This window comes from Myotis myotis, unplaced genomic scaffold (assembly GCF_014108235.1).
Source record: "Myotis myotis isolate mMyoMyo1 unplaced genomic scaffold, mMyoMyo1.p scaffold_m19_p_4, whole genome shotgun sequence".
NCBI lineage: Eukaryota > Metazoa > Chordata > Mammalia > Chiroptera > Vespertilionidae > Myotis > Myotis myotis.
Window position 1 is genome coordinate 122,072,592 of NW_023416346.1, and position 18,793 is coordinate 122,091,384.

An 18,793-nucleotide genomic window follows, 5' to 3' on the forward strand; every position below is an offset into this window, starting at 1 on the left:
GACAGGGAATTTGAGCAGGAAGGCACTGCTTGTCTGCCTTGGACCTCGAGTGCAACACCCTGCATCCCGATGAGCACTGAGGAGGGCAGTACCTGCGCTGTCTGGTGCACACAGACCATTGGCTGAGCTGGGCCATCTGAGAGGTACCAACTCCCTCTGGGCGGATATGGCCAAGGTGAAACCAAAGGCTAGGCCAGAGCTGCCTAGACAAAGGGGCTGTCACAGCAGAGGGCCCCACTGCTGGCAGAAACTGGTCCCTTTCCAATGCTGACTCCTCCACTGGCACATCCTCAGAGCATTCCAGGAGCTGCTGGTACTCAATGTGGGATCCAGGTCCAGCTCTGCCCCAGCCCCAGATATGCCAGGAGCCCTGCCAAGGCTTCGGGGTGTGCAGACCCCCAGAAAGGAACACACAGCAAGAGCAGAAGTTCCTGCCAGCTGTCCTCCAAGCGGGGTCACTGTCAGAGAAGTATGGGAGGTTAAGAGTCCAACCAAACCAGCCAGGAGAGGGCAGAGCCATGACTTCCTAAAGGCAGTGACCCCAGGCTTGGAGGCTCTGCCCCTCCTGACCCACTTCTACCCTGCTCCATCTGCTGCAGGGCCCACAGGCCACCTGTGTGGACACAGGGAAGGATTCCAGGACTGAAGAAGGGAGAAAAGATCAGGGACATTTCTCCCCAGCTCCTTGCCTGTGGGAGTCACTTTGCCTCCACCTACAGTCCTGCCTCTCTCAAGGTTTCCCTCTCTACACTACCCTTCCCAGATGCCAGGGATCATCCCTGTCTCTTCCAGGAGTATGACTACCATTGAGGTTTAAACACTCTGCTCCCACCTTTGTAGCTTATGCCCTTATGAGACCCCCAGAATGCCCCAACCAGAGTGTTCTTGTTTCATGCTGGGACTCGGACTATTACAAACACCCTGGATTTCCCAGTGCAGTAACCAGCCCTACTGCTCAACAAGCAGTCCTGGCTCTAGGACTGGAGGTATGGCCAGACCAATGTGTCCCCACAGCGCCCCCCCTCCACCCCAGGTCCAGCCAAGTGCGAGGCTGCTCTCTGCAGGTCTTCAGTAGGCTCCAGCCCACTGGCCAGCCTTCTGGGATTCTGAGTCCCAGTGGCTCAACCTAGAGCCTTGTTCCCTCAGGGCACCCTTCCTTTATTTTGTATTTTATTTTTTAATATATTTTTATTGATTTCAGATGGAAGGGAAAGGAAGAGAGAGATAGAAACATCAATGATGAGAGAGAATCATTGATCAGCTGCCTCCTGCATGCCTCCTACTGGGGATCAAACCCACAACCCTGGCATGTGCCCTTGACAAGAATTGAACCCAGGACCCTTCAGTCCACAGGCCAATGCTCTATCCCCTGAGCCAAACCAGCTAGGGCAGGGCACCCTTCCTCTATGACTTCACCCACTGGTCACCTAGGAGACAATGCGAAACATTCCACCCAGAGCCTGGGCCTTCAGGAGGCAGGGACAGCAGGCCGAGCCCGCCCAGAGGACTCTCTGTCCTATGTAAATGAGGACACCACTGGCCCATGTCTAACAGGTGTGTAGAGGACAGCCTTAGAGGTGCTGGGTGTTCTTAGCAACATGGATGATGCTACTGTTCTCAAGCGACGGGGCTACATTGTGGGGATAAATTTGGGAGAGGGCTCTTTCGCAAAAGTCAAATCTGCGTACTCTGAGCGCCTGAAGTTCAACGTGGCAGTCAAAATCATTGACCGCAAGAAAGCCCCTGCAGATTTCTTAGAGAAATTCCTTCCCCGGGAAATTGAGATTCTGATCATGTTGAACCACCGCTCCATTGTCAAGACCTATGAGATCTTTGAGACGTCAGAGGGCAAGGTCTATATTATCATGGAGCTTGGGGTCCAGGGCGATCTCCTCGACTTCATAAAAAACCAGGGAGCCCTGCATGAAGATGAAGCTCGCAAGAAGTTCCACCAACTGTCATCAGCTATCAAGTACTGCCACGATCTGGACATTGTCCACCGAGACCTCAAATGCGAGAACCTCCTCCTCGATAAGGACTTCAACATCAAACTGTCCGACTTCGGCTTCTCTAAACGCTGTCTGCGGGATGACAGCGGCCGACTGACCCTGAGCAAGACCTTCTGTGGGTCAGCGGCATACGCAGCTCCTGAGGTCCTGCAGGGCATCCCCTACCAGCCCAAGGTCTATGACGTCTGGAGCCTGGGCGTGATCCTCTACATCATGGTCTGTGGCTCCATGCCCTATGACGACTCCAACATCAAGAAGATGCTGCGCATCCAGAAGGAGCACCGTATCAATTTCCCTCGCTCGAAACACCTGACAAAGGAGTGCAAGGACCTCATCTACCGCATCTTGCAGCCAGATGTCACCGTACGGCTGCACATTGATGAGATCCTCAGCCACAGCTGGATGCAGCCCAAGCCCCGGGCCCTGTCCCCTGCAACTACCAGCAAGGAGCGAGGGAGCCTCCTGGGTACCAAGCCTTTGCAGACCACTGAACCCAGCACTGAAAAGAAGTCTATCACCCACTTGGAGTCCCAGGAGGAGGCACAGCACAAGAAGATGTCAAGACCCCAGGAGGAGACTGAGGAAGGACAGGTCTCCGAGTTTGAGGATGGGAGCCTCGCCCACACAACTGGGCATCTGAGCGGGGACGCATTAGAAGGGTGCTCCTCCAAGTTCCCAGATACACAGACCCAGTGAGCCTCTCACAGGGTATAGGGGTTGGCAGAAAATGAGGCCGACTTCACAGCTGTGAACAAAAACTGAATTGAAAATTTTACTTAAGTTTAACCATATGTGCCAAGTGGTTACCATGTGACAGTGTAGATCCACCATGCCCAGCACACCAAGACCTGGAAGGGAGAAAAGGAATTTCTGAAACTTCTATTACCTTGCTCCGGACACAGCAGGGAAAGGCCTCAAACTGTTTCCAACTGTTCTCGCAAGTACTGTAGGAATGCATAGGATCACCCGAAACCCAAGCACACTGGAGGCTTGCAGTTGTCAACCATGACTGAGCAATAATATTGATGTTATCTGAGGTGGCAGGCAAGATGCCTGCGTTTTGCGGTGTTTGGGTGAGTTGCTGCACAAGCCAAGGAGACACTGGGTGATTAACTCAACAAGGGATTGTTGGTTAAACTGAAGACTTCACTTGGAATCCAAAAATCTTAACAAATCTCTTGTACTTTGAGCCACATATTTTCCCTGAAAAGTATGCATTTTTTCCAGCAAAATTGTGTTGTGATTTTGAGGAATGAACTTAGATGGGTTTGTGGAACTTATTTAATGGCATACTGTACTAAAATATGTGTGATGGGTGAATAGGCTGTCCATTGTACCATTTACTTCTTTGAATACTCAGACATGGTTTGACAATACAAAAACTCTGTAACATACTTGAAAAAAGTCAATAAAAGGTGCACATATGGAAAAGAAATACTATTTTTTTATGATACATTTCTCGAGGTGAAATTGCTGGGTCCACAGTATGCAAACATTTTAGTGAGATAATAAACATTTCAGGAAGTGTTAAATCCATTTTCAGAAATCTACCTGGGGCCCAAAGAGAACATAAAACCTATAAAAAATAGATTTCTAAATATTTTAAAAATTTGTTGACTCTAAGGCTGGTGGTAAAGGGACTACATAGTGGGACTTAGACAAAAAGTGGATGCTGTAACAGGATAACTTACCTCTAAGACAGGCTGACAGCACAGCTCCAGAATGTGCTGAGGGTGACTGTCCTTGTGGTACTGCGGGGCCCTCTGCCCATCGTGAGCTGAGAGAAGTTCATTTCTTCTCTTCTATCTCCCCTTTGCTCCTCCCAGCCAGTAACTGTCAATGGGAGTGGAGCCAGCCCCTATAGCTTACAATGGCATTTCTGCAGGAGGGGTTTGCTGTCACAGTAATGGGAGGGGGAAGGTGTACACTTGAACTTAGGAGCCCGATATCCTGTGCAATGAAGACCTTTTATATTTCTCACATGACTTTCAAATGTTGCTCCAGATCTTCATGTGGGTGAAAACCCTGCATCTAAAACCTGTAATATTTGAACCTCCCTAACTCCATTTTATAGAGAGAAAAACTAGTTTTTGAATGGATTTTCAAGAAACACAAAGGTATTTACTAAGTAAACAGACAGAAGACTATATTAATCATTTGTTTTGTTCTTGGCTTTCCAAGACTTGTTTACCATTGCACAAAAATCCTATCTCTAGTAGCAATGCTGCTAGTGGTATCTGTATCCGAGTCATTTATTTTAACACCGCTGGTCAGACTACACCAACAGCTGTTGCAGAATAAATAATTCAGGTGCAAACATCTGGTAATTCATTGTGGCTCTAGTGTAGTCTTATTCCAGAATGCATTTAGTTTATAACATTACTTTGCTTTCATGTCTTCTTTATATTACAGTATTTAAAATATATATATATATATATATATATATATATATATATTGATTTCAGAGAGGAAGGGAGAGGGAAAGAGATAGAAACATCAATGATGAGAGAGAATCATTGATTGGCTGCCTTCTGCACACCCACTACTGGGCATGGAGCCCACAAACCTGGCCATGGAGCCCACAAACCTGGCATGTGCCCCGACTGGGAATTGAACCCTGATTTCCTGGTTCATAGGTTGACACTCAACCAGGGAGCCACATTGGCCAGGCATACAGTATTTTTTAAAATCTTTATTGTTGTATTACAGATGTCTCCCCTGGTGGTGCCACCTCCTGTTTCTCACACATTGGCAAGTTTTTCTCACATGCTGTACCAGGGTTGGTACATGAGACCATGAGACTTTGCTCAGTTTCCAAAGTGCCCGGATTTTAAGGAATGTTATTATTTTTTAAGGCAACAGAGCAGGGCTGCCTCATGGAAAGTGTCCCTCTGAACCCAGAGGGCAGGGTGGGATGGAGTCAGCTGTAATTACCCCCCACCGGGAGCACAGTTGCTCACCTGACACATCCCCCAAATGAGCTGGTGGGCCTTTACTGAAATACTACAGTAATTGGGGAAAGCCAAATCCAGCATTGGGACCCCTGCTGCAAAAGAATAGTCTTCCAGCAGTCTAAGTCAGTGTCCTTTCAGAGAAAAGAACTCGATCCCAATGGCCAGAGCACTTATGTATTTGTCATTCCTCTTGGACTCGTTCCTGGCAATCATCCTATCTAATAAAAGAGAAACATGGTAATTAGTGTAAGACCGCTACCCTTCCCATTGGCTAATCAGGGCGATATGAAAATTAACTGCCAGCCAAGATGGCGGCCGGCAGCCAGGCAGCTTGAAACTAACATGAGGCTTGCTTGCTTCAGTGATGGAGGAAACCAACGTTCCCCGCCTGCCTTGCCCGCCTCTGAGCCTGAAGTTTGAAACATTGTAACAAATATAGAAGCTAAACAAAACCTCAGAAACCTGCTTTCAGCGAGCCAGGATCTCAGAGCTGGAGTTATACATTGTTTCGATTATAGAACCCAAATAAACCAGATACCTGCTTTCAGCAGCAGAGGCCTCAGAGCTGGAGCCAGAACTAAAGCTGGCCCAGAATAAAAAGAAAAAGAAAAAAAGGAGCAGTTGGGAGCTTCAGCCCTCAGCCCCTCACCCAGACTGGCCAGGCACCCCAGTGGGGACCCCAACCCTGAAGGGTGTGTGACCAGCTGCAAACAGCCACCATCCCCTCACCCAGACTGGCCAGGCACCCCAGTGGGGACCCCCACCCTGAAGAGTGTGTGACCAGCTCCAAACAGCCATCATCCCCCCACCCAGGCTGGCCAGGCACCCCAGTGGGGACCCCCACCCTGATCCAGGACACCCTTCAGGGCAAACCAGCAAGCCCCACCCATGCACCAGGCCTCTATCCTATATAGTAAAAGGGTAATATGCCTCCCAGCACCGGGATCAGCATGACAGGAGGCAGCGCCCAAACCCCCTGATCGCCCTGCGGCTCTGTGTGTGACAGGGGGCGGGGCCACAACCTCCCTATCAGCCCTGCTCTGTTCATGACAGGGGAAGGCGCCCCAATCCCCTGATCAGCCCTGCTCTGTGCCTGATAGGGGGGAGCTCCCCAACCCCCTGATCGCCCTGCGGCTCTGTGTGTGACAGGGTGCAGCACCCCAACACCCTGATCTGCCCTGCTCTGTGTGTGACATGGTGTGGCGCCCCAACACCCCCCCCCCCCCACGGGCCCTGATCTATATGTGACGGAGTAGAGCCATAACCTCCCCATTGGCCCTGCCCTGGGTGTGACAGGGTGCGGCGCCCCAACCACCTGATCTGCCCTGCTCTGTGAGTGACAGGGGGGAGCTCACCAACCCCCTGATGGGCCCTGCTCTGTGCGTGACAGGGGGCAGCGCCCCAACCCCTCTGATGGGCCCTGCTCTGTGCGTGACAGGGGGCAGGGCCCCAACCTCCTGATGGGCCCTGCTCTGTGCATGACAGGGGGTGGTGCCGCAACCTCCCCATCGACCCTGCCTTGAGTGTGATGGGGGCGGTGCCCCAACCCCCCAATCAGCCCTACCCTGAGCGTGACTGAGGGTGGCATTGCAACCTCCTGATCTGCCCTGCTCTGTGCATGACAGGGGGCAGCGCCCCAACTCCCCAATCGGCTCTGCTCTGAACCCGACCAGGGGCTGCACCTAGGGATTGGGCCTGCCCTCTGCCACCCAGGAGCAGGCCTAAGCCAGCAGGTCGTTATCTCCCGAGGGGTCCCAGACTGCGAGAGGGCACAGGCCGGGCTGAGGGACCCCCCCCACCCCAGTGCACAAATTTTTGTGCACCGGGCCTCTAGTCCTATCTAATAAAAGAAAAACATGGTAATTGGCGTACGACTGCTACCCTTCCCATTGGCTAATCAGGGTGATATGCAAATTAACTGCCAGCCAAGATGGCGGCCAGAAGCCAGGAAGCTTGAAACTAACATGAGGCTTGATTGCTTCAGTGACGGAGGACTCCAACATTCCCCGCCTGCCGCTGCAGGCCTCTGAGCTGCAACTCTAAGCAACTATGTAACAAATATAGAAGCTAAACAAAACCCCAGAAACCTGCTTTAGTCGCAGGGCTTCAGCCAGCAGGATCACAATATTGTTTCAAATACAGAAGGTAAACAAAGGCCAGAAACCTGCTTTCAGCAGTGGAGGCCTAAGAGCTGGAGCCAAGCCTCAAAGCTAAAGCTGGCCCAGAATAAAAAAAAAGAAAAAAAGGAACGGTTGGGAGCTTCAGTCACCCACCAGCCTGAAAAAAGCCTTCAGCCCCTCACCCAGACTGGCCAGGCACCCCAGTGGGGACCCCCACCCTGAAGGGTGTGTGACCAGCTCCAAACAGCCATCATCCCCTCACCCAGGCTGGCCAGGCACCCCAGTGGGGACCCCCACCCTGAACGGTGTGTGACCAGCTGCAAACAGCCATCATCCCCTCACCCAGGCTGGCCAAGCACCCCAGTGGGGACCCCCACCCTGATCCAGGACACCCTTCAGGGCAAAGCAGCCGGCCCCCACACGAGCACCAGACCTCTATCCTATATAGTAAAAGGGTAATATGCCTCCCAGCACCGGGATCAGCAGAGCCGCGAGTCCTCCCGGCACCGGGATCAGCGTGACAGGGGGCAGCACCCAAACCCCCTGATCGCCCTGTGGCTCTGTGTGTGACAGGGGGCTGGGCCACAACCTCCCTATCCGCCCTGCTCTGTTCGTGATAGGGGAAGGCGCCCCAACCCTCTGATCAGCCCTGCTCTGTGCCTGATAGGGAGGGGAGCTCCCCAACCCCCTGATCGCCCTAAGGCTTTGTGTGTGACAGGGGGCGGCGCCCCAACCCCTGATCGACCCTGCTCTGTTCGTGACAGGGGAAGGCACCCCAACCCCCTGATCAGCCCTGCTCTGTGCCTGATAGGGGGGAGCTCCCCAACCCCATGATCGCCCTGTGGCTCTGTGTGTGACAGGGTGCAGTGCCCAAACCCCCACCCCATGGGCCCTGCTCTGTGTGTGACAGGGGGCAGCACCCCAACCCCCTGATCTGCCCTGCTGTGTGTGTGATAGGGGGTGGTGCCCCAACTCCCCTATCAGCCCTACTCTGTGAGTGACAGGGGTGAGCTCCTCAACCCCCTGATCGGCCCTGATCTGTGCGTGACAGGGTACAGAGCCCCAACCCCTCTGATGGGTCCTGCTCTGTGCGTGACAGGGGGCAGCGCCCCAACCCCTCTGGTGGGCCCTGCTCTGTGCATCACAGGGGGCAGCGCCCCAACCCCTCTGATGGGCCCTGCTCTGTGCATGACAGGGGGCTGCGTCCCAACCCCCTGATGGGCCCTGCTCTGTGCATGACAGGGGGTGGTGCCGCAACCTCCCCATCGACCCTGCCTTGAGTGTGATGGGGGCGGTGCCCCAACCCCCCAATCGGCCCTACCCTGAGTGTGACCAAGGGTGGCATCACAACCTCCCAATCCGCCCTGCTCTGTGCATGACAGGGGGCAGCGCCCCAACTCCCCAATCGGCTCTGCTCTGAACCCGACCAGGGGCTGCACCTAGGGATTGGGCCTGCCCTCTGCTACCCAGGAGCAGGCCTAAGCCAGCAGGTCGTTATCTCCTGAGGGGTCCCAGACTGCGAGAGGGCACAGGCTGGGCTGAGGGATCCCTCCCCCGCCCCCCGAGTGCACAAATTTTTGTGCACCGGGCCTCTAGTCTACGTATATAAAACCCTAATATGCAAATAGACTGAATGGCAGAACAACTGAACCGAACTGGTCACTATGATGTACACTGACCACCAGGGGGCACGTGCGGAACATGGCGGGCATCAGCTGTGGTGGGATGCTGGAGCAGGTGGGTGGGGGCACCAGGCCAAGGTGGGGTGCCAGTCGATGTCATCGGGGTGAGCCCCTGGTGGTTACTGACAATTCTTTGTTCTCACGCATTGCCAGTCCACCCCGTGCTTGCACCTGCTGCCAGCGCTGGCCCCACTTGCACCCACAGCCACTGCTGGAGCCACTGCTCGCACCTGCTGCTGGCGCCGGGCGCCAGTCCCAATTGCTCTGTGCTGTCAGTGGGTGCGAGTGGTGGCTGCCAGCCCCGATAGCCCCTGAGAGCTTCTCCACCTCCTCTTGCTCCTGAAGGGTGATTGGGGCAGCAGCCACGGCTCGCACCCCATGATGGCACCAGCCCCAATCGCTCCATGCCGTCAGTAGGTGTGAGTGGGGCCGGTGCTGTCAGTGCATGGGAGCAGAGGCTATGGGAGTGGGACTGCTGGCAGAGTGGGGACCGGGGGCTGCAGTGGGAGGGGCCAGGTGGGGGAGTGGAGGATGGGCCAAGACCTTCCCCTTTGCCCACCACAGTTCCTTTCAAGGTGCACAAATTCATGCACTAGGCCCCTAGTTTTGAAAATAAAAATCCTTGTGTGCTTTTTCAAAAGTGACTAAATCAGAGAGAAAGGAAAAGTAAAAGGATGTTCAGGGAAGAGAGAGAGAGAGGGAGAGAGAGAGAGAGAGCCCTCATTGGGAGGACTGGCTGGAAGAGGAGAAAGTGATTTTTCTGGAGAGAAGAAGACTATTGAAAGAGGCAGAAGTGAGAGGAATCGGAGCAGGCACAAAAGGGGAAACAAGATGTTCCTTCCCCCAAGAGGATGGTGTTTGCCTCATTGGCAGAACTCAGATTTAAGGGATATATTCCTCACCTGGGGTCCCCTCAGCGCAATGAGATTCTGCCCAGTGCCTCAGCTTCCCAGCTGGGCCTGGTGGTGCTGCCTCCTGGTTCTCACACCCTTGCTGGGTTCTCGCCCATACCAGGGTTGGTCTGTGTGACCCTAGCAGATGGCAGAAGCAATGATCTGTCGCTGCTGAGACTGGCTTGCAAAGACACTGTGGCTTTCTGTGTCTCTGATCACCAGCTCTGATAGAAGGCCGCTGCTGTCTGAGCAGCCTTTCAGAGTGGCCCACATGCTGCCCACAGCCAATGGCAGGGGCTGGAAATGGCTCCTCCGCTCTCAGGAAGACCTTCAGATGACTGCAACCTGGCCCACGTGTGCGCTGAAATCTCCCAAGAAGCCCTGTGTCCAAAACACCCAACTCAGCTGCTTCTGGATTCCTGAGCCACAGAAACTGTGAGATAATAAAGATTATTTTGTGTGAAGCCACTCAGTTTCATACTGAGATAAGACGTATGTGATGCAGTGAGAAAGGCCTGGAAACATGGTCCCCCATTGCAAATGGCTTAGATAAGTTTCCAATAATTGGTATCCAAAGCAACTGGTGGATTTAATAAAAAGGTATTCTAAGTTTTCTGGAAAGATTCGGGAGACAAAGATTTCCAACTCTACAGCTGCTCAAAATGGAAACAATTGCAGAATTATACATGGAAAAACCCCCAGTTATGAGTGATACTATAATCTAAGTGATACCATTGTAATTAGCTAGTTATTAATAAGGTCAAGCCTCAGTTCTAAATGTCTCCCATCTCAAACAATTCAGCTGCTCTCCACCAAATTGTTCCCAGAAAACTGTCTCAGTTGTCAAACAAAACTTCAGTTCCTGAACTGACAACCCTTTCATGGTGATACCTGTATGTTTAGCAACCTGTCTCTCAGGGGGCAAAGGAGAGAATGTACAGTATGAGTCAAATCTCATGTTATTTACATCTCAGGAAATTGGTCAGTGAATATTTTCTAGTGGGAAGAAATGATTCCGTTTTCAAACAAATCACTTCTCAAACAGCTTTCTGGAACAGATTAGATTCCACGGAAATAGAAAAGGAGCATAAGGGAGGCCAGACATTCTATAAAGCTGGCCATTTCAGGCAGCTTCAGCAGGAAGCTGCAATTGCAATGTCACACTCGCCAAGGAGCAACCAGTCCATTCCCTGCAAACCACTGGGGGGACAGGTCCAACAAAGGTGAGATGGACACATGTGCGGTAAAGTTGGGGCGACACAGGGAACATGCCTGTCAGTCAAACCTGGGGACCGAGATCATTGGCTAGAGGAAGTGAAGCCAATGCAAGCCCGTGAAAATGTGGTAAAACATAATCCCTAAAGGGTTTCGCAAATTCCCAGATTCCACCCCACAAAATAAATCCAGATAAAGCATCAATTTCTTACATTAGATTTCCATCTGGTGGAAAGTCCATGTAACTACAGGGCTCTTTTCTATTTCTTGTGTTAGGCTGCCATCTGGTGGAACTTTCTTTCATGTAGTTGCACTGGGCCTCTAGTGAATAAAAATATTTGATATAAAAAGGGGGCTTTGGGTTGTGGTAGGATTGAGAGCAGCTTGCAGCCCTTGGGTTGCACACACCAGCATTGCTTTACTCACCTGGAGGTTCTTGGGCTTAAAAGCTTTTGGCTGTGAAATTGGTAACAAATGATCCTTTTTTTTTTTTACAAGACTCAAAGCACAAAACTCACTGAGGGGACCTAGGTCACCTCTCCCATTTGTCCTCACTTGGATTCCCCCTGAGGCCACAGTACTACTATTCCCTAAAGTGAATTTTGGTCATTTCTGGCTGAGCAGTGGGGATGGAGGGATGCAGGGATGGAGTGGGGTGGAGGGGTGAGGGAAAGAACAAGAGCCCTGCATAAATATTTACACCTAGAAAACTAAGCAAAGATGGGTAGGTCATGTCACATCCCAGTATTCTTTCAGTCTTACCTCCTGGTGTTCCCCCAGTATTTTGCTTCCATACATAGCAAGGTACCGGCCTGTACTTCACCGCCCCCCCTCCCAGCTTTCCTGAAAACTGTGTGTCTCCAAGGTATTGTATCCCATTGGCCTCAGGTGCAGGGCTGGTCCAAGCCTCCCCTAGTGCTGGCCAGCTCAAAGCCTGCTTAAATCCTTGGGCAATATTTATCAGCCTTACATTATGAGACCTCGAGACTTTGCTGTTTCCAAAGTGCCCGGATGTTAAGGAATTTTATGATTTTCTAAGGCCACAGAGCAGGGCTGCATCATGGAAAGTGTCCTTGTGAATCTGCAGCGTGGGGGTGGGGTGGGGTGGGATGGAGTCAGCTGTAATTACTACCCACCGGGAGCGGGGTTGCTCACCTGACAACACTTCTTCCAAATGAGCCACAGAAACTGTGAGATAATAAAGGTTTGTTATGTGAAGCCACTCAGTTTCATACTGAAATAAGACGTATGTGATGCAGTGAGAAAGGCCTGGAAACATGGCCCCCCATTGCAAATGGCTTAGATAAGTTTCCAAAAATTGGTATCCAAAGCAACTGGTGGATTTGATAAAAAGGTATTCTAAGTTTTCTGGAAAGACTCGGGAGACAAAGATTTCCAACTCTACAGCTGTTCAAAAAGGAAACAATTGTAGAATTATACATGGGAAAAAAACCCAGCTATGTGTGATACTACTAGTATAATCTAAGTGATACCATTGTAATTAGCTAGCTATTAATACAGTCAAACCTCAGTTCTCAAATGCCTCCCATCTCAAACAATTTGGTTCTCCACCAAATTGTTCATAGAAAACTGTCTCGGTTGTCAAACAAAACTCTAGTTCCCCACCTGATCAACTTTTTCATGTATGATCAGTCACCTGTCTCTCAGGGGACAGAGAGGGGAGAGAATGCACAAGTATGAGTCAGTTTAGCGGTAAATCTCACATTGTTAACATCTCAGGAAATTGTTCAGTGAGTATTTTCTAGTGGGAAGAAATGATCCCATTTTCAAACAAATCACTTCTCAAATAGCTTTCCGGAACAAATTAAATTTGAGAACTGAGGTTCCACTGAAATAGAAAAGGAGCAGAAGGGAGGCCAGACATTCTATACGTCAAACCATTTCAGGCAGCTTCAGCAGGAAGCTGCAATTGCAATGTCACACTTGCCAGGGAGCAACCAGTCCATTCCCTGCAAACCACTGGGGGGACAAGTCCAACAAAGGTGAGATGGACACATGTGCGGTAAAGTTGGGGAGACACAGGGAACATGCCTGTCAGTCAAACCTGGGGACCGAGATCATTGGCTAGAGGAAGTGAAGCCAATGCAAGCCCGTGAAATTGTGGTAATACATAATCCTAAGGGGTTCGCTCTCTTGTTCCTCTGGCTTTGCTCCTACCTGTGCTCCCTCCATAGCCATGTGGCCCTGCAGATCCCCCACACAATGGACTGTTAGACAGCAGCTGGGAAGACAAGCTATCCTGGCCAGATGTGGACTGCACTGTGCTTTAATATGGAGCAGAGACTCTGAGCATTGGCTTTGATCTTAGCCCTGTTGGAGACAAAATGGAGGGAGGTGGGACCTGCAAAACTCAGGGGTTTAATTCTACAGAAATAAAGCTTTCTACATACCTCATCCTCCTGTATGAGGCTCAAAAATTCTTTTTTTCACGACATTGCAAGAAGCCCACTTCCACCGGCAACTGATGGGGACAGTGAGAGCTCCCCACCGATAATATGAGTGGGTACTTCATTGGTTCTCAGAGTGCAGTACCAGACAAGGAGCATCAACATAAACCAAGAAACATATTGGAAACACAAATTCCCAGATTCCATCCCAGAAAATAAATCCAGATAAAACATCAATTTCTTAAATTAGATTTCCATCTGGTGGCATGTCCATGAGCTAGTTCTTTTTTTTCTATTTCTTGTGTTAGGGTGCCATCTGGTGGAGCTTTTATGCAATTGCAGAATTCTCTCCTAACTCTTTAATCTTTATTGTTGAGAGCATTACAGATGTCTTCCCTTTCCCCATTGCCCACCACCACCCGGTTCTCGCCCCACCCCAGGCCTTCGCCACACTATTGTCTGTGTCCACTAGTTATGCACATGTGCATATAACTTCTTTGGTTAATCTCTTCCTGCCTCCTATCCCCCTTCCCTTTGAGATTCGTCAGTCTGTTCCATGTTTCCATGCCTCTGGTTCTATTTTATTCATGTTTATTTTTTTCATTAGATTCCACAAATGAGTGAGATCATGTGATATTTGTCTCTGACTGACTTATTTCACTTAGCATCATAATCTCCATGCCAATCCATGCTGTCACAAAAGATAAGAGATCCTTCTTTTTTATGTCTGAGTAGTATCCTCTGGTGTAAATGTACCACAGCTTTTTATCCACTCATCTACCAATGGGCACTTGGCTCTTTCCACATCTTAGCTATAGTAAATAATGCTGCTATGAACATAGGGATGCATATATTCTTTCTGGTTGGTGTTTCATGACTCTTAGGATATATTCCTAGAAATGGGATCACTGGGTCAAAAGGCAGTTCCATTTTTAATTTTTTGAGAAAACACCACACTGTTTTCCATAGTGGCTGTACCAGTTTTGACAGGTACATGGGGAAAAAAAGACCTGTGACCACCAACTTACACCATAAATAAGAATAAACTCAAAATGGACTAATTTTAAGTCACAAAGCCATAAAAATCCTAGAAGAATAAGTAGGCAGCAAAATCTCAGACATCTCACATAGCACAATTTCACTGGTACATTGCCTAGGGCAAGAGAAACAAAGGAAAAAATAAATGAGAATACATCAAACTAAAATCTTCTGCATATAAAAAAATGAACAGCATCAAAATGAAAAGGGAATCCACTGTATGGAGAACATGTTTTCCAATGATACATCTGATAAGAGGTTAATTTCCAAAATATATAAAGAACTCATACAACTTAACAAAAGGAAGACAAACACTCCAATTAAAAAATGGTCAAAGGACCTGAATAGACACTTTCCCGAAGAGGACATACAGATCGCCAACAGACATATGAAAAAATGCTCACTCACTAATCATCAGAGAGATGCAAATTAAAACAGCAATGAGGTATCACTTCACAGCTGCCAGAATGGCTACCATCAATAAATCAACAAACAAGTGCTGGTGAGGATGTGGAGAAAAGGGAACCCTTTTTGTGGTGGGAATAGTATTTTTTATTTTTTTATGTTACAGTGTTACCCAGTGGATTCATCTTGTAATTGCAGAATATATATATATATATATATATTATAATTTATTGATTTTTTTACAGAGAGGAAGGGAGAGGGATAGAGAGGTAGAAACATCGATGAGAGAGAAACATCGATCAGCTGCCTCCTGCACACCTCCCACTGGGTATGTGCCCTCAACCAAGGTACATGCCCTTGACCAGAATCGAACCTGGGACCTTTCAGTCCGCAGGCTGACGCTCTATCCATTGAGCCAAACCGGTTAGGGCAGTATATTTTTTCTATTAATCCGTTTGAGTGCCACTAAGTAGAATTTTCATGTAACTCCATAGATATGTTTTTCTTATCACTTTTCTTAGAATGCCACCCAATGGAATTTTCCTGCAATTGCAAATCAGAGTTTTTTTTATTTCTCAGGTTAGAGGGCCACCTGGTGGAATTGTGGAATTCCAAATTAGATGTTTTTCTGGTTAGTGGTCTCTCTCTTCTCCCATTCTGTCCCTCTCTCTCTGTGTACACACACACACACACACACACACACACACACACACTTGAATCTTGAACAGAAAGGGGATTAGAGGTGCCAACCCCCACACAGTTGAAAGTCTGAGTATAACTTTTGACTCCACCAAAACTACTAATAGCCTACTGTTGATCTGAAACCTTACCAATAATGGCTCACTGCAAAACAAACTAGTGCTATTTTCACTTTTCACCTTTATTCATAAAAAATATTTTTGGATTTCTTTTGGTCAGCATAAAACGGGTATTAAGGTTGGTCTTTTTAAAATTGAAGAGTCACACAAACTTTTGAAAAGTGGGAGAATAACTAATAGAAAAAACATAGTTGATTTGGAATTACATGAAAATTCTATCAGGTGGCGCTCTAACCTGAAAAATAGGAAAAACTTCTCTGATCTGCAATTATAGGAAAATTTCATTGGGTGACATTCTAAACAGAGTACAGAAAAACATCTGTATGCAATTACATGAGTTCTACCTGGTAGCACTCAATCAGAAAAAAGAAAGATCCTCTGCAATTACTAGATAATCCCAATAGGGGGCGATATATAACAAAAAAATTAAATAATAGGACATGCAATTACATATACTATCCACACGATGGCACTCTAACACAAGAAATAAACCGGCATTACACTTACACAAAATTTACACACGGTGGCGCTCTAACACAAGAAATAGAAAAATTTAACACAGCAGTTACATGAAAAATCCATTAGATGGCACTCTAACATAAGCAATAGAATGGATTGAGCTTTTGTGGGGGAAGGGAATTCTCTGGGCATTTATCCAAATGTGATATTATTACAAAATATGTGGTGATAAACTTATAGGATTTATTTACTTAGTAAATTAAAGTGTAAATTAAAATTTAGCACATTTATTTTCAGTGCTTTGGACATATTTTAATTATATTATTTCATTTTGTTGACTTGTTTGTGCCTACAAACAGATCCTCTAGGGCAGAGACCAAATATCTAACTTTTCCACCTCCCCAGCCTCTACTACAATTACTGGTATAATGAGAATTCAATAAATAAGTAAATACTTATTTTTAAACTGGATGTTTATTTAAATTAAAAAATATATTTTTATATTTTAAATCCTTACCCAAGGATATGTTTTTTATTGATTTTTAGAGAGAGGGAGGGAGGGAGGGAAAGAGAGAGAAAGAGAGAGAGAGAAACATCAATGTGTGAGAGAAACATTGCTCTATACTCACCTGGAGCTGGGATCAAATTTGCAGCCCAGGTATGTGCCTTGACGGGAACTGAACTTGCAACCTTGTTGATGTACAGGACTATGCCCCAACCAAATGAGCCACCAATACAGGGCTAAACGTTTATTAAGTGAAAGAAATAATTAATAAAAATGTGAAAATAAATGGAGGGAAGGCAACACGAATAGAATATAAATCTAGAGTCTGAGTTTTTTTCCAAGTTAGGACTCCCTAAGCCCCTTCCCTTGTTCAAGGGGCCTGGGGTGCAAACTGTGGAGGTCAGGAGATTCTCGGTGTGTTGGGATCAATTTGGGATAGGAACTCCCCAACAGCTCTTCCCCTTGCTGGGGCTGGTAGTCCAGGGGGCTCTTACTCCCTAGAGGCCATGTGGACCATAAGGTCTACCATCCTTTTTCTGTAGCCAAATTCATTGTCATACCAGGAAACAAGCTTGACAAAGTGGTCATTGAGGGCAATGCCAGCCCCAGCACTGAAGGTGGAGGAGTGGGTATCACTGTTAATGTCAAAGGAGACAAACTATCCTTAGTTTTGCCCAGGTTGCCCTTGAGGGGGGCCCTCTGATTCCTGATTCAGTGCTTTATGTTATCATATTTGGCAGCTTTCTTAAGGAAGCAAGTCAGATCCATAATTTATATATTGGAGGTGGGGACACAGAAGGCCATGCCAGTGAGCTTCCCAATCAGCTCAGGGATGACCTTGCCCACAGCCTTAGCAGTGCCAGTAGAATCACAGATGATGATCAGGCCAGCCCCATGACCATCACACCACAATTTCCTAGAGGGGCCATCACACAATCTTCTGGGTGTCAGTGATGGACTGTGGTCATGAGTCCCTCCACGATGCCAAAGTTGTCATGGATGACCTTGGCCAGGGGGCCCAAGCAGTTGGTGGTGCAGGAGGCATTGCTGACAATCTTGAGGGAGTTGTCATACTTCTCATGGTTCACACCCATCACAAACTGGGGGCATCTGTAGAAGGAGCAGAGATGATGACCCTCTTGGCTTCGCCTTTCAAGTGAGCCTCGGCCTTCTCCATGGTAGTGAAGACACCGGTGGACTCCACAACATACTCAGCACCAGCATCATTGATGACGATAGTATCCAATTTGCCACACTGACTAGGCACCCAATATGGCCAAATCCCCTCACTGTGACCTTCACCATTCTGTCTCAGGATTGCAGCTGGCACTACACAGGAAGACACAGCTGTCTGATGAACAGCAGGAGCAGAGAGCCAGTTGAGATTTTTTTTTTAAGTTAGCAAATTAAAAGATAAGAAATATTGGCAAAGTTTAAAAGGCTGAAGTTCAGTGGGATAATTTGGTTTGATTGAGTTTTCAAAAGCCATTGAAACTATGTCGTTTAATTGTTCTAGAATTTGGTTTTAGAATTAAATGTTGGGGTTACTCCCCCAGAGGAGCCTGGAAAAGCAGCCTGTGTGGGTCCCCTGAAGATTCATCCCAGAAAGGAGCTTCCAGCTTTGCCTTAGGCTGGGCTGGACCAGCAGCCATGGGAGAAGGAGGTAAGGACCTTCCAATTTGCAGCTTAGGCATAGGAGGCCAGAGTTTGCCTGAGGAGATGTGGGAAGAAGCAGCACTTGCCTTCTTGCCCTCCCTCAGACTCTGCCAGGTTTGAACAGACTGCTTCCTCCTTCTGAGCTCCTGACTCCATTAAGACCTGCTCACCCAGCAGTCACCCACTGTGCAGCCTCAGTACTACTCATTTCCACGGCCCTAAAGCTGTTTCTGAACCAGAACGAATCTTCTGTCCCATCTGACTGCCCTGAAGTTCATGGTCACACTGCTCCTTGGGGCCCAGTCTCCATCCATGTCTTCTGTTTTATCTTTTGAAAGCAAATTTGCATTTTGTCCTGAACTAAAAAGAAATCTCAAATGGAGTTTCAGGCATCAGCCACTAAATAGGGATTTTTCCCCCCTCCCCCAGAAGAATATGAGTGTGCTTTGGCCTGTGCTCCGTGCTGCTTACACAGCTGGGAGCTCCTGGCGCCACTTGGCTTTGACTCCCAAGGAAGTTACAAAATGCCCTACTTCCTGGCTGTTAGCCTATTTAAAAATAAAAATGGGTTTACAAGGTCCTGGTCTTCATGCGGTCTGTCATTAGTCACTGCTTCATTCCCTGGAGCTTC

At 48.4% G+C, this 18,793-nt stretch overlaps 1 protein-coding gene, 1 non-coding gene and 1 pseudogene across 2 annotated transcripts; 1 reads left to right on the top strand and 2 right to left on the bottom strand.

Moving 5' to 3' along the window:
• The first annotated feature begins 1,598 nt into the window (after window positions 1-1,598).
• On the top strand, window positions 1,599-2,705 carry LOC118653319 (testis-specific serine/threonine-protein kinase 1-like). The gene has a single exon (XM_036304051.1). The coding sequence runs from the start codon at window positions 1,599-1,601 to the stop codon at window positions 2,703-2,705; it is 1,107 nt and encodes a 368-aa protein (XP_036159944.1).
• Window positions 2,706-2,873: 168 nt separating this feature from the next.
• Window positions 2,874-3,005, bottom strand: LOC118654869. The gene has a single exon (XR_004967126.1). It is a non-coding gene; the product is annotated as a small nucleolar RNA SNORA9 (small nucleolar RNA).
• A 13,674-nt stretch (window positions 3,006-16,679) lies between these two features.
• On the bottom strand, window positions 16,680-18,370 carry LOC118653627 (annotated as a pseudogene).
• Between the last annotated feature and the right edge of the window lie 423 nt (window positions 18,371-18,793).

Coding starts and splice junctions, on each gene's coding strand:
- LOC118653319 (XM_036304051.1), top strand. CDS start 1,599: ATGGATGATGCTACTGTTCTCAAGCGACGGGGCTACATTGTGGGGATA.